Below are 13,225 nucleotides of genomic sequence, written 5' to 3' on the forward strand. Positions count from 1 at the left end.
GATAATTAGTTTGTATTTTTACATGAATGAAATCGGAGGTCTAATCGTGGGTCCCATACTAGTAGTCTAATAATATCCTTTATTTTCTTTCAGATGGCAGATAAGAAGACCAGATTAGCAAGTGCCATTTTTGGTCTTGGCAATGCTTTTACAGAAGCAGATGGTACATTGACAGGAGTCCGCCTCCCAACTTGCCGGCAGGTTCTTCGATGCGTGACGTGGTACATCCAGAAAGAAATATGTGAAGGCAAACAAACTCAGCCACTGAAATGGAAATCTGCCAGCATCGTCCTTATCCAGCTGAAAAAATTCTACACTAAAGCAAATATTCCTATGCTTTCAGACCATCAATGCTGCAAACTAATACTTGACCTTCTTAATGACAATAACAAATTGCGTCAAATACCTGTTTCTCGCCGAGAATCTCCAAGCACTTTGGCTAAGTTGCAAACCATGAATGAACGTCTTGATAAGACCTTTGGTGTATGGACAAAAGATGCAATGACAAACATTAAGAATGAGGAAGATAGAGTATTTTTAGAGTCAATGAAATCTGACAGAGTAGCCTCATTTGGTGGTGTTGACAAGAAGAAAGTTGATAAAGATCATAGAAAAGAAAAACGCCTCTTAGCGGAAGCTTCAAGACGAGAACGTCATGAATCATCCAGTGTACAAGAGATGACAATTAGTTCTGTATGCTCTAATGATAGTGACTCTGCAGATAGCTTGGAAGAAACTGAAGAAGAGGCGATTCCAGAGTTTCAAAGGAAGCGTAGTCACCACAGATCAACATATGCAGGTACATCTGCCTTTATTCCTCATGATATTCTGAAAAGACATTCAGTTGTGTCTGTTGCTACTCGACTAAACATAACTCCTGTTCAACAGGTTGCGCTCACCAAAGCTGTAATTCAAGAGGCAGGAGGTGATCCACGTCGTGTGGCCAAGTCGTACTCAACTGCTGATAAGGCTCGACGATCAATAACAAGTGCTATTGCCAAAGATATTCAAGAAAATTGGATCGCCCCAACAGCTGCAACACTTCACTGGGATGGCAAGCAGATACCAACGCTCACAAACAAGAATGTCAAGGAAGAAAGTTTGCCAGTGTTGGTTGGGAATGCCACTGATGTAAAGCTACTGGGGGTGGCTAGATATCCTCCTGGAAGTGATAGGTCATCAGGTGACATCATTGCCGAGCACACTTACACGTATCTACATTCATGGAAGTGCAAACAATCAGTTGTCAACTTATGTTTTGACACAACAGCATCAAACACTGGACATGTTACAGCTGCCTGTGTTACCATTCAATCAAAACTGGACCGTGCTCTTCTGTGGTGTGCATGTCGCCATCATGTTGGAGAGGTAATCCTGGATCATGTGTTTGACGTTCTCAAAATTGAGGCATCAAAGTCTCCAGAAGTATCTTTGTTCCAAAAATTCCAGAAGAATTGGGAACGCATATCGCATGCAAAGAATGAAAGTTTAACCAAAATTGACATTTCCATGTACAATGACTATGCACAACAGCTGCTTTTATCCTGCAAAAACAAGGTTTTAAGCACAATCCGCACAAGCGCTTCATACTGTAGGGAAGACTACAAGGAAATGGCACAACTCTGCCAGGTAGTCCTCGATGATGATGTCACAAAACAAGGAACACTCCACAGACCAGGGGCCATGCATAAAGCAAGGTGGATGTCAAAGATTCTTTATTCCATCAAAATATGCCTACTTGAAGAGCAAATTTCTCTACTACCTCGAGGAACTGTAACAACACAACATCAACAGAAAAAACTGAAGGAGTTTGTTGTTTTTGTTGTTTATATTTATTGTGATTGGTGGCTCATATGTCAGTCTGCTTCAAATGCCCCATGGTTTGATTTGTGCTTTTACAAGACTCTGCTCAACTATAAAGCTGTCAACTCAACCATTTCAGTCAGCGCTGTGAAAGCCTTTGATAGACATTTGTGGTATTTAACCCCAGAACTGGTTGTTTTGGCACTGTTCAGCAATGCAATTCCTCAAAAGGATCGTCGTGCCCTTGCAGATGTGTTACTGGCCATACAACCAGATGAAATGCCAAGCACTCCAAAACACCGCTACGGTTCTGGATATGGCAAACCGTAATTTCCAAAAATTACAGAAGCGACAACCCTGGCTGATCTTGTGAACGAGGACTCGTGGTTTACAGTAAACCTTCTTCACCTAGATATGACCTTCCTAACAGAGGATGTTGACACTTGGCAGAACAATGAGCACTTCAAGGCAGCCAAGTCCATTGTGGATGGGCTTAATGTTGTGAATGACCCTGCGGAGAGAGCAGTAAAGCTCGCAACTGATTTTGTCTCAACTGCAAGAAGAGAAGACCACTTCCAAAATCTTCTTCAAGTGGTTGAATGTGACCGCAAAGCGAGGCCAAATTTGCGGAAACGAGCAAAGTTGGAGTAGTGACATTGGCGTTGTGCTTAATACATTTTCAAACTTTTAATCAATGAAAGTACAATACTACAACACTGTACTACAACTTTGTAATATGAAGAACGATTTTGGTTAATTTTACATTGACATGTAAGGTTGTTTTAACTGTTTGATATTAGGCATTTAGTAAAAGTAGGACTTTACTTTTGTATATAGGTATAATGGTTAATTTTACATTATCTTGTAGTTAATTTTACATTATCTTGTAAAGTAGTTTAGCTGTGGCCCTAAATGGCCCTAAATATATAAAAGTGGCCGGTGGCCACCCAGGACCACCTCTGATTTCATCTATTTTTTGCATACATACTTCTACCAACAAGTGTAACATTTGAGGGAATAGACATTAAAATACAACAACTTTTTGAAAATCATGGGGCGTTTGATGCACCCTACCCCCCCCCCCACTCCCTTCATCAATAATCTGTGGACTTGCATGAAAAGTTTTATCCATTTCCTAGCGATCTTTGTCCTCTTCTTTTAGGCTGCTAAATTGGAAGGAGGAGGAGTGGGGAAATCAAGTGCATGTAATATCGTCGGACATGCGCCGATGGAATGCGCCTGAGCTGGCTGATGTGCTTATTAGTGAACTCCTGGGGTCGTTTGGGGACAACGAGCTTTCCCCAGAGTGTCTGGATGGTGTCACACAGTTTCTGCATAGTGAGTATCGGAGACTGCAGGAGCTAGGAGTTTGGGTGTAGCTAGAAAAATAAGTGAGAGCTATATAATATGGTTTGAATGACCCTCAAGGTAACTTGGTACATGTGTTCTGCTGCAGAGGATGGCGTGAGCATCCCCTCGTCCTACACGTCTTACCTCACCCCCATTTCCTCATCCAAGCTGTACAATGAAGTTCGTGCTTGTCGAGAGAAGGACCGTGACCCTGAGGTATATTTGCACGTCTGTGCCGGACATTGTACCTTTGTCTATTTATGTGACGTTCGGAAAGATTTGCTGTGCAGTGACGCAGCTATTTGGCATGAAATCCATTTTTTGCAGGCCCAGTTTGAAATGCCGTATGTTGTTCGTTTGCACAATTATTCTGAGCTCGCCGAGCCACAGCCTTGCTTCTCCTTCACACACCCCAATCGAGGTATGGATAAGAGCTACCTCACCGCAGCTCCTCCTGTCATCTCATTTATTATTGCGTGTGCATGCGTGTGTGAGAGATATATCATTGTTGAAGTTCCCATTCTGTGTGAAACAATGTTTTCATGAATTATAAAAACGTTAGGAGACTTGGACATATCGGTGCACTTGTTATGGGATTTTGACCTGAAAATGCTGCATTGTGAGCTAAATGCTCAGATGGGAATGTTATATGGGCCCAGATAAAGTGGCTACAGGTAACACCGTTTTGTTCCCACCAAAGAACATGACTTGAAGCATTTGTCAGGCCCTTATGTAATTGGATCCGAATAAATTAATTGTTTTTTTGTATGTGCTGTGCACCATTCAAATGCTTCTTCGTCGCAAAGCCATTTCATTACCAATGAATGTCGATAACATCACACTATGTGGCTGTTCCTCCTTGACTAATAAGTTATTATTACTCACCCTGTGGATGTAGGCTGAGTGCGGAATATTGCGATCATCCCGTCTGTGGGTTTGTCTACAGTCACACGAAAAAGTAAGTACACCCCATGTAAAGTTTTGACTTTTTCAACATATTTCAACATACAGCTATTTGATCTTCATTTCAACAATATTGATAGATAAAAGTGATATAATATAACAAATATCATGAAACATTTACATTTTGTCATCCATTGTATAATTTAAATAAACATAAATGCAAATTTCACATGTGGAAAAAGTAAGTACACCCTTGGCTCTAATAGGTGGTATTTCCCCCTTTGGCAGAAACAACCTCAAGTACACGTTTCTTATAACTGTCAACCAGTCTCTGACATCGACTGGGAGAAATTTTTGCCGACTCCTCCATGCAGAATTCTTTCAGCTGTGCGATGTTTGAGGGGTTTCTTGCATGCACAGCTTGTTTCAAATCCCCCCGCCCCACAACATCTCGATGGGATTTAGATCCGGGCTTTGACTTGGCCATTCCAGAACCCTCCATTTCTTTCTTTTCAGCCATTCCTTGGTGGATATACTGGTATGTTTAGGGTCATTGTCATGTTGCAAGGTCCCACCTTCGGTTAAGCTTCAACTTTCCGACAGATGGCCTCACATTATCCTCAAGCACCCTCTGGTACAATGAAGAATTCATAGTGGATTATATGATGGTGAGCTGTCCAGGCCCTGATGCAGCAAAGCTGCCCCAAACCATAATATTTCCACCACCATGCTTTACAGTTGGTATCAGGTTATTGTGGTCAAATGCTCTCTTTGGTTTTCGCCAAACATGTCTTCTGGTACTGTGGCCAAATAGCTCTACCTTTGACTCGTCTGTCCAGAGCACATTGTTCCAGAAGTGCTGGTCTTTGCCAAGGTGGTCATTGGCAAACTTTAGCCTTTCCCTGATGTTCTTTCTGGACAGCAAAGGTTTCCTCCTGGCACACCTCACATGTAGATCAAATTTGTGCAGCCTCTTTCTAATGGTAGACTCGTGCACTTTGACATCGACAGTGGCAAGAGCTACCTGTACGTCCCGTGATGACATTCTGGGGTTCTTAGAGACTTCTTTCAGCATCTTGCGGTCTGCTCTCGGGCTGAACTTGCTGGGGTGGGCTGGCCTGAACAAGTTGGCAGTTGTTTGTAATCTTCTCCATTTGTAGATGATCTTCCGGACAGTCGAATGATTGATTTCAAATTGTTTGGAGATCATTTTAAATCCCTTCCCAGACCCGTAGGCATCTATAACCTTCTTTCTGAAGGCCTCAGAGAACGAGATAGAGAACTATCTCGGCATGGTGACGCCACACACTTCAACAAAAAAGAGCAAACCAAACTAAATGTCTGAGGTTTTAATAAGACAGGTTCCTCCAAGATCCTCTCTACGATGTTCTAATCATTTGCACCTGAGCTGGTGCACCTGATTCTAATTTTAGGTATTTGAAGTAGGGATAAATGTAGGGGTGTACATACTTTTTCCACATGCGAAATTTGCATTTATGTTTATTTAAATTATACAATGGACTACAAAATGCAAATGTTTCATGATATTTGTTTTATTATATCACCTTTATCTATCAATATTGTTTAAATGAAGATCAAATAGCTGTATGTTGAAATATGTTGAAAAAGTCAAAACTTTACATGGGGTGTACTTACTTTTTCACATGACTGTATATCGGCAAAATAACTGCAGAACGGGGACAGCTCGAATTGCCAAATATGGCACAGAGGATCATATGGTGAATGTCTCGGATGAGTTCAATATTGAGCTCATAAAGAATAATGCCTCCGGCGACTTCGTCGGCAATACAAGATTATATTTACACAGTGGCGACACGACAGCATTGTTTGGCACCTTCTAGAGCGGTATTGCATGAGTAGAAAACAACGGTATGAGTCAGCACCTCCATTGAGTGCATTCCAGGTACCACATGTGCGTCGTGCAAAGCTGGCTTAAGCAATAGGTTCACTACCCCTCTCTGTCTGTGTACAGACGTTGGTCAATGATTAAGGAACTACTCAATTACATTTGAATGTTATCTTTTGAACACTGAATGAATGAATGATCGTTTTAAGGCCTTTTTCCCCGCTAGAGCGGGGGTTAGCCTTGCGGGCCCCATGACAATCATGGTTCCCTGTTTTTATGGCCGGATGCCCTTCCTGACGCCAACCCTTGGTCGCCTCTTACGATGCGCAGGGATACGGTGTATCTATTCTGAATCGGGGTACACACCGTGATCATTCATCCCAGCAAGCTGGTACTCAATTTGCCGACCTCGGAAGGATGACAGGCTGAGTCAACCCCCCTGGCGTTAATTCAGCGATCGATCGGGATTCGAACCCAGGATCCTAGGAATCCAAGCCGGCACCCTAACCGCTAAGCCAACACCAGACTATATCTTTTGAACACTGTGGAACATTAATCAGGACACAAATGTGCATTTTTGCAGTACAGTACTTTGTCTCATCAAATTGTACAGAATCTCATCCCGATCGCGCATGCGCACAGAGGAGTAAGGTAATTTTTTGGTCTGTCTGCCTGTTTGGCAGTCAAACAAGACTGAAAATCATTCCGTTCAGGAAACATACTGTTTTTAGGGACGTCATAAAGGACACAAACAACAGGCCCAAATAACTATTTTAACGTGTTGAATAAGGTGGTGTAAAAGACGGTGCATCAGCAGAAATAAACTTTCAGTTTAATTAGCAGTACTTGGCCAAAATATTATGCCATCTCGACCAATCAAAACTATCCCTCGTGCTCTCAGGTTGGTGGATATATGGAGACTCAGACAAAATTGTGGCTCATGACTAGAAACGTGCTCGTGCATGGAAATATAGATTATACTTGGAAACGCAAAGCAAGAGCTGAAAAGACCCTTCCCATGCCCTTTTTCTCAAGACTGTGTGGGGCAAGGTGTACTGTGAACTCTCTTTTTATGTCATAACCTGTAGACTTGAATGATTACCTAAAATGTTCTCATGAAGCATAAACCTGGAGCTAAAATGAACACTTTCGGCCTTGTGTTGAAAGACCCAATGAGAATAAGTAAGTAAGTAGAGTGTAACCAAATATGCTCAGTTCTTTCTCAGACCAAATATCTTTTATTTTACATTATTTGTTAATGTTGGGATAATCTGTTAATGAGAATCGTCAAGAATTGAACGCTTTTTATCTCTTTTGCAGATGAAACTCATGATAACGGTCGGTACAAGGTCCTGAATTTCACTTCTACAATGGATGGTGTGCTCCACGGCTTCGCCGGATACTTTGAGACGGAGTTGTATGCTGGCGTGACACTCAGTAAGTTGCGCCAATGTGATTTCTATTTCGTGCAACCGCTGTAGACTTTGACAAACAGATATATTTTAACGTCATTGATTCTGCACTTTATTATTATCATTTACTATACAGCCTGTGGCTGCTGGTTGCATCATTGCTGTGCTTTTGAAACATGAAGTTTTTGCCTGTTAAATATTTTGGTGTCATACCTGTGCAAAGTTCTGAAATAGTACTCGTTTTTAATCTGAAAACTCCAATTTGAAAAGCCTTTCAGCACTGGCAAAATACATTGAATGTTTTCACAATCTATTAGGTGTACAGGAAAGTAATGTTTTTTTTGTTTTTTTTTATGCTGTGTGAACACAGCTTAAAAAGCAACATTACTTTCCGGTACACCTAATACTTGAGGTTTGATGTCTATTTTCATTATCAATTTCCCATTCTTCTTTTATAATTTATCAAATATTTATTAGTGCAGGGCCGATTATATATATTTTTTTTTTTTTTTTTTTTTTTTTTACAATAAACAATTACCGATTTAAATAAGTAAATCTACCAATTCTGATTATAAAGTGCTACATAATGATGTCATAGTGCCTTGTGCACACATGTAGTGGATACCATGTTGGATCGATGCCGTGCCTGCAATTGGTGGATTGGCGCTATTGAGTGACTGTGAATTGATACGTTTTAAATTGCTTCTCCAATCAATCCGTGTGGCATATCGAATGGCACAGCGTCCTGTTATTTTTAAACTACATTTTTCAACATTATTTTTAATAATGAGCTACCGTATGCTCCACCCCTTCCTCTGCCTCCTCCCATCTCACCACTCTCTCTGGACTCCTATCCTTTCCCCACAACAGATGGTGGCTCGTGTGTTTATAAGTTATGAATCGTGGAAAATGACTGGTTTAAATCCCCTATTAAGGTATATAGTGGTTAATAAAAATGTGATGCCATAAAGTTTTGCTGTGATTAACTTTGGGAGCTCAGAGATGGCAACCATTACCAAGCAGCGTGTAAAGTGCTCTGTTACGGCCTGAAGCACACCAAGCCAAGCATTCATTCACACCGGCTTTATTTATAGGTTATCGCACCCAAAATCCATTTTTACACACAAACCACTTGGTCTAACTCACGGGGGGGGGGGGGGGTAAAAGCCCCCATCGGTTCCCTCTCAGGTTCTTGTAGAGCAACGCTGTCTGATTCGCTCGAGTCAATATCTTGATGCTTTATATGACCTACCAACTGGCCGGCCGAGGTCGGCCTCACGCTCATAGTACCTTTCAAGCATATTAACATGGCACACCCGGCGGGGTTTCCGTCTGTCATGGGTCCGCACCATGTAGTTCACCTCACTCAGCTTATTTTCGACCAAGTAGGGACCGCGAAACTTCACCAATAGTGGCTCTCCAGGCAGAGGTAGTAAAACTAGCACTTTGTCTCCAGGCCTAAAATTACGAGCTGTCGTATTCAGGTCAAAACGGGCCCTCATTACTCGCTGAGATACTTTCAAATGTTCCTTGGTGACATTGCAGGCGATGGTAAGTCTTTCCCGGAAAGTACATACGTAGTCCTGAAGGTTAGGGTTATCAGTCTCTTCGAGGAATCTCTTTCACTACTGGGGAAACACAAACCCTATCGCCAGCCAAATCATTTCGCAGTAGGAAACTAATACCCTCTATGGGGAGAGTGGGGACTATTCCTACCATCACAGGTCCTGTGACCAAATCAGACTTCAAGTTCACCCTATGTAAGGGGACTGGGACATAACGACCTGCAATGCCCTGGATTAAGGTACTCGCTTTCACCGAACTACTCAGTCAATGGTAAAATATTAGACAACATCAACAACTGGGCAGCCCCAGTATCCCTCAGAATAACTACGGACTTGACTTCCCCATCCCAAGACACTTGACCCTTTGACACGGGTTTATAACGGTCCTGTATGGGGCTTGTAAGGTCAGCAGTATCCTCAGCCTTAACTGAAAAGGCACGATCACTGTGGCTGTCCACTTTGGTTCGAACCAATGCAATAGGTCTAACGGAGTCTCCCTGCTTCTCCCCCCTTTGCAATTTCCAACAATTCGACTTCAGATGTCCCCTCTGTTTACAGTAATAACACGTTAGGGCCGTTCCCCGGCGAGATGCCTGGACTCGACCACTAAGACTGCCTACCCAGAGACGGCCGCACCAATGGACCCCTATGGTCTGTCCACTCCCCCTCTGACCGGTCCTCACTAACCCCCTTCTTGTTATCCCAGGTAGTACCGTAACGAAGAAAACCAAGGCCTCTCCTATGGGTAAGTTCATAATCATCTGCACCAACAGCAGCTTTTTTGAACTCACCAACCTTGTGATCCATAAGGTGTGTCCTAATGTCCAAGGGGATACTGTTCCTAAACTCTTCCATCAAGATAACCTCCCTTAGATTACCATAGGTCCTATACACTTGCAGAGAACGATACCACCGATCAAAACTCATTTCCTTCTCCCTCGCAAATTCAACAAATGTCTGCCCAGCCTGTGTTTTTAAGGCTCGGAACTTCTGCCTGTAAGCTTCCGGAACTTGCTCATAGGCTGACAACACAGCCCTTTTAACAGCCTCATAATTCTCCGACTGATCCTCCGACAGAGCTGAATACACTTCCTGGCCTCTCCCTACGAACCCAGTTTGTAGTAGCAGGGTCCAGTATTGTACGGGCCACTGAAGACGTTTGGCTATCTTTTCAAAAGACAGAAAAAACGTTTCCACTTCCTCCTCGTTAAACTTGGGACCAAGCCTAATGTTCCGGGCCACATCAAAGGAACGGGAGAGATCATTTGGACCCCCACCTGAATCGATGGAAACCGGTTGGGCCTGTCCCATCTGAATTTCTAATCTATCTATAATTCCAGTAATCTCTGTCTGTACGTTTGTACGTTTGTACGTTTGTCTGTGACCGCTGTTTCTCGACAACCACGGGTCCGATATACTTTTAACTTGCCAGGTATATTGCTGGGGACCCGAGGATGTGCCTTTTCAAGGTTTCATATTAATCGGACAATTACTTACCGAGCTATGTCCAAAAAACGATTCAACCAATCAGAGAGCAGCGAACGATCGCGTGTGCCGAACGTGGCGGGCACACTCTGCCTCGGATGGCACATTTGAGAGCGTATTCATTTATTTCACGTTTGCAAACTATGTTGGCGTTAAACTATGTTTTACAACTAATAAAAACGAATTTGCGATTCATTCGCTTTCCTGCGCGTTTGTGCACGCGATGGCGATTTCTTTACCAAACTCCGGAAGCCGTTCGCTTTGGACCAAACCATTGCATGTAAATAGAGGGGGGGGATTGTCACCACTCGCAAGCCGTTCGCTTTGGACCAAACCATTTCATGTAAATAGAGGGGGGGGATATAATTTTAGATATAGATATAGTACGGGCATGCCCTAGTTTTCTTAACTCAAACTCTCGTTGCCGTTCTTTTTCTCTTTCCTTTTCTTCTTTTTCTCTTTCAAACTCTTTGCCTTTCTTTGTCTTCTAACTTTAGTCTGAGCTGTCTTTTTTCTGATTCTATCCTGGCTAATTCCAAGGCTTCACTCCTCAACTTTACCCACGGTTCTAAACCCATGCGACTGACAATAGCCGAAACAATCTCCGCCTTTTTCATACCAGATGTCCTACTAACCCCGAGAGGATCAGCTACAGCTCGTAACTCTACCTTACGAAACAGTTCTACATCTTGCACCGATAGCCCCTCCTTCTCCACAAATTTCTTCACTTCAAAATCCATCTCCTCAGCCATTGTGTACGACTGCAGTAAATATGGAAGTACCAGCACCGTAAACAAAAGTCAAATGATCTGCCAATGAGAAAACCTAATAATGCAAGAAAAAAATAAATCCAAGACAGGTATCATATAATCCAGATCCCGGACGAGCCCCAAATTTGTTACGGCCTGAAGCACACCAAGCCAAGCATTGAATCACACTGGCTTTATTTATAGGTTATCACACCCAAAATCCATTTCAACACACAAAGAAAAAGGAAACAAAGACAGGAGAAGAGAGGGAAAAAACCGGATTAGGCCAGCATGAGAGGGAAGGAGTAGGCAGCCAGGCCTAGGGCCAGCTCGAGAGGGTAGGAGTAGGCAGCCAGACCTGGGGCCAGCATGAGAGGGTATGAGTAGGCAGCCAGAGCTGGAGGGTGCTGCTTGTGTAGTCAGTCCGAAGGGAGGACCTACAGTCTGGTGGTCCTGAAGAGGTCCGAAGAGGAGAAACCCAGACGATGCAGATGGGAGCGGTACTGTATCCTCCATTATCGACTCAAGGCCAGGTTTGGGGATCCGAACTGGAGGAGCTTCAGGTACAGAGGTGGCCGCAGGGGTTGATCCGGCACAACCTTCAGGTGGAGAGATTGCAGCTGAAAACTCTACAAACACATGAAAAGGCACTCTGCCATGAGTCCTCCTCCAAAATTGCCCCTCTCTCTGAATCACCTTCCTGGTCCCTCCCCTGCCCCACAGCCAATCATAGGCTTTATACCCGTGGACCAAACCACTTGGTCGAACTCACAGGGAGGAGGGGAGGGGGGAGGGGGGAGGAGGAAGAAGAAAAGAAAGGTCACAGTCCATAACGTGTGTGTGTGTGTGTGTGTGTGTGTGTGTGTGTGTGTGTGTGTGTGTGTGTGTGTGTGTGTGTGTGTGTGTGTGTGTGTGTGTGTGTGTGTGTGTGTGTGTGTGTGTGTGTGCGTGCGCGCGCGTATATATATATATATATACATATATATACATACCAGCTGAGGTACCCGGGTTGAATAAGAATAATACAAATATATGATGAAAAGAACATGTATATTTTAGAGCAATATCACAGTACATTTCCTACATGACGTTTTGTCAATTTTCAATTTCTCAAAACCTCTTGGTATACAACATTTCTGGTTTTCTTACTTGGTGCCAAGACATAAAGATTGCTTGGTTTTCCAACCCTCGAGCAGCCCACGTACAGCTGGCCATGGGAAGTACCCGGCATTGCCGGGTGAGGGGAGGAGGGAGGGGAACGGGGGAGGGGAGGGGGAACGGGGGAGGGGAGGAGGAAGGGGAGGGGAACGGGGGGGGAGGAGAGGGTGGGGAGGGGAGAAGAGGGGGGGAGGGGAGAAGAGGGGGGAGGGGGGAGGAGGAGAGGGGAGAAGAGGAGGGAGGAGGAGAGGGGAGGGGAGAAGAGGGGGGAGGGGGAGGAGGGGAGAAGAGGAGGGAGGAGGAGAGGGGAGGGGCGAGAAGGGGGGAGGGGAGGGGGAGGTGAGGGGGAGTGGAGGGGGAGGGGGGGGGAACAGCTAGCTTGGCAAGCGATAGCAGGCTTTTTACTTTTATTTTTACCTCAATGAGGGCTATATATATAGTCCGTGCTTGGAGCCTTCAAGTTCAACATAAAGTTTTTTTATGAAAAATAATGCAGATGTATAACAATCCACCAATGCAAGTTCAGAAATGAATGCAGATCCTTTACTTTGCGATACAAACGCAATTCCCGCCATTTCCACTCACGATCGAGGCCTCCACAGTGACCGCGCCTCTTCTTCCTCCTACAACTTCGTCTCACTTCTTTCACTCAAAATGCACGAAATTCTGCCGCATGAAATTATGTAGAGGCCTCGTCGGGGGGGATATAAGGTAGATAAGGAAGACGACGTAACAGAAGAATCAAAATAAAAGTGGAAGAACATAAGGAAATGGGAGCTATTCTGGACCCACAGCCAAACCCGACAAACCATTGCAATACACCCCGAACGTCTAGCGCCGCCACAAACTACACCATGGAATTGCAGCTCGCGCGGTTTTTTTTAAACCATTGATATTAAAATAAAACGTAGCCTAAAACCACCAGGATTTTAT

The 13,225-nt window shown here is 43.8% G+C and overlaps 1 protein-coding gene across 8 annotated transcripts in view; it reads left to right on the forward strand.

The window, feature by feature from the left end:
* The window catches only part of PRMT5 (protein arginine methyltransferase 5), a 93,018-nt gene that overhangs the window by 54,453 nt on the left and 25,340 nt on the right, over positions 1-13,225 (forward strand). For 4 of the 8 annotated variants that reach the window (XM_068128938.2, XM_068128939.2, XM_068128936.2 and 1 more), the window contains 5 exons: positions 2,966-3,141; positions 3,260-3,369; positions 3,481-3,574; positions 7,244-7,360; positions 9,607-9,645. In XM_068128938.2, the coding sequence (XP_067985039.1) occupies positions 2,966-3,141; positions 3,260-3,369; positions 3,481-3,574; positions 7,244-7,360; positions 9,607-9,645 (536 nt within the window). The remainder of the gene's footprint in view (positions 1-2,965; positions 3,142-3,259; positions 3,370-3,480; positions 3,575-7,243; positions 7,361-9,606; positions 9,646-13,225) is intronic. The other 4 variants (XM_078784481.1, XM_078784482.1, XM_078784478.1 and 1 more) reach the window with 1 other exon arrangement.

This window comes from Myxine glutinosa, chromosome 9 (assembly GCF_964187855.1).
Source record: "Myxine glutinosa chromosome 9, kmMyxGlut1.1, whole genome shotgun sequence".
In the NCBI taxonomy this organism is placed as follows: Eukaryota; Metazoa; Chordata; class Myxini; order Myxiniformes; family Myxinidae; genus Myxine; species Myxine glutinosa.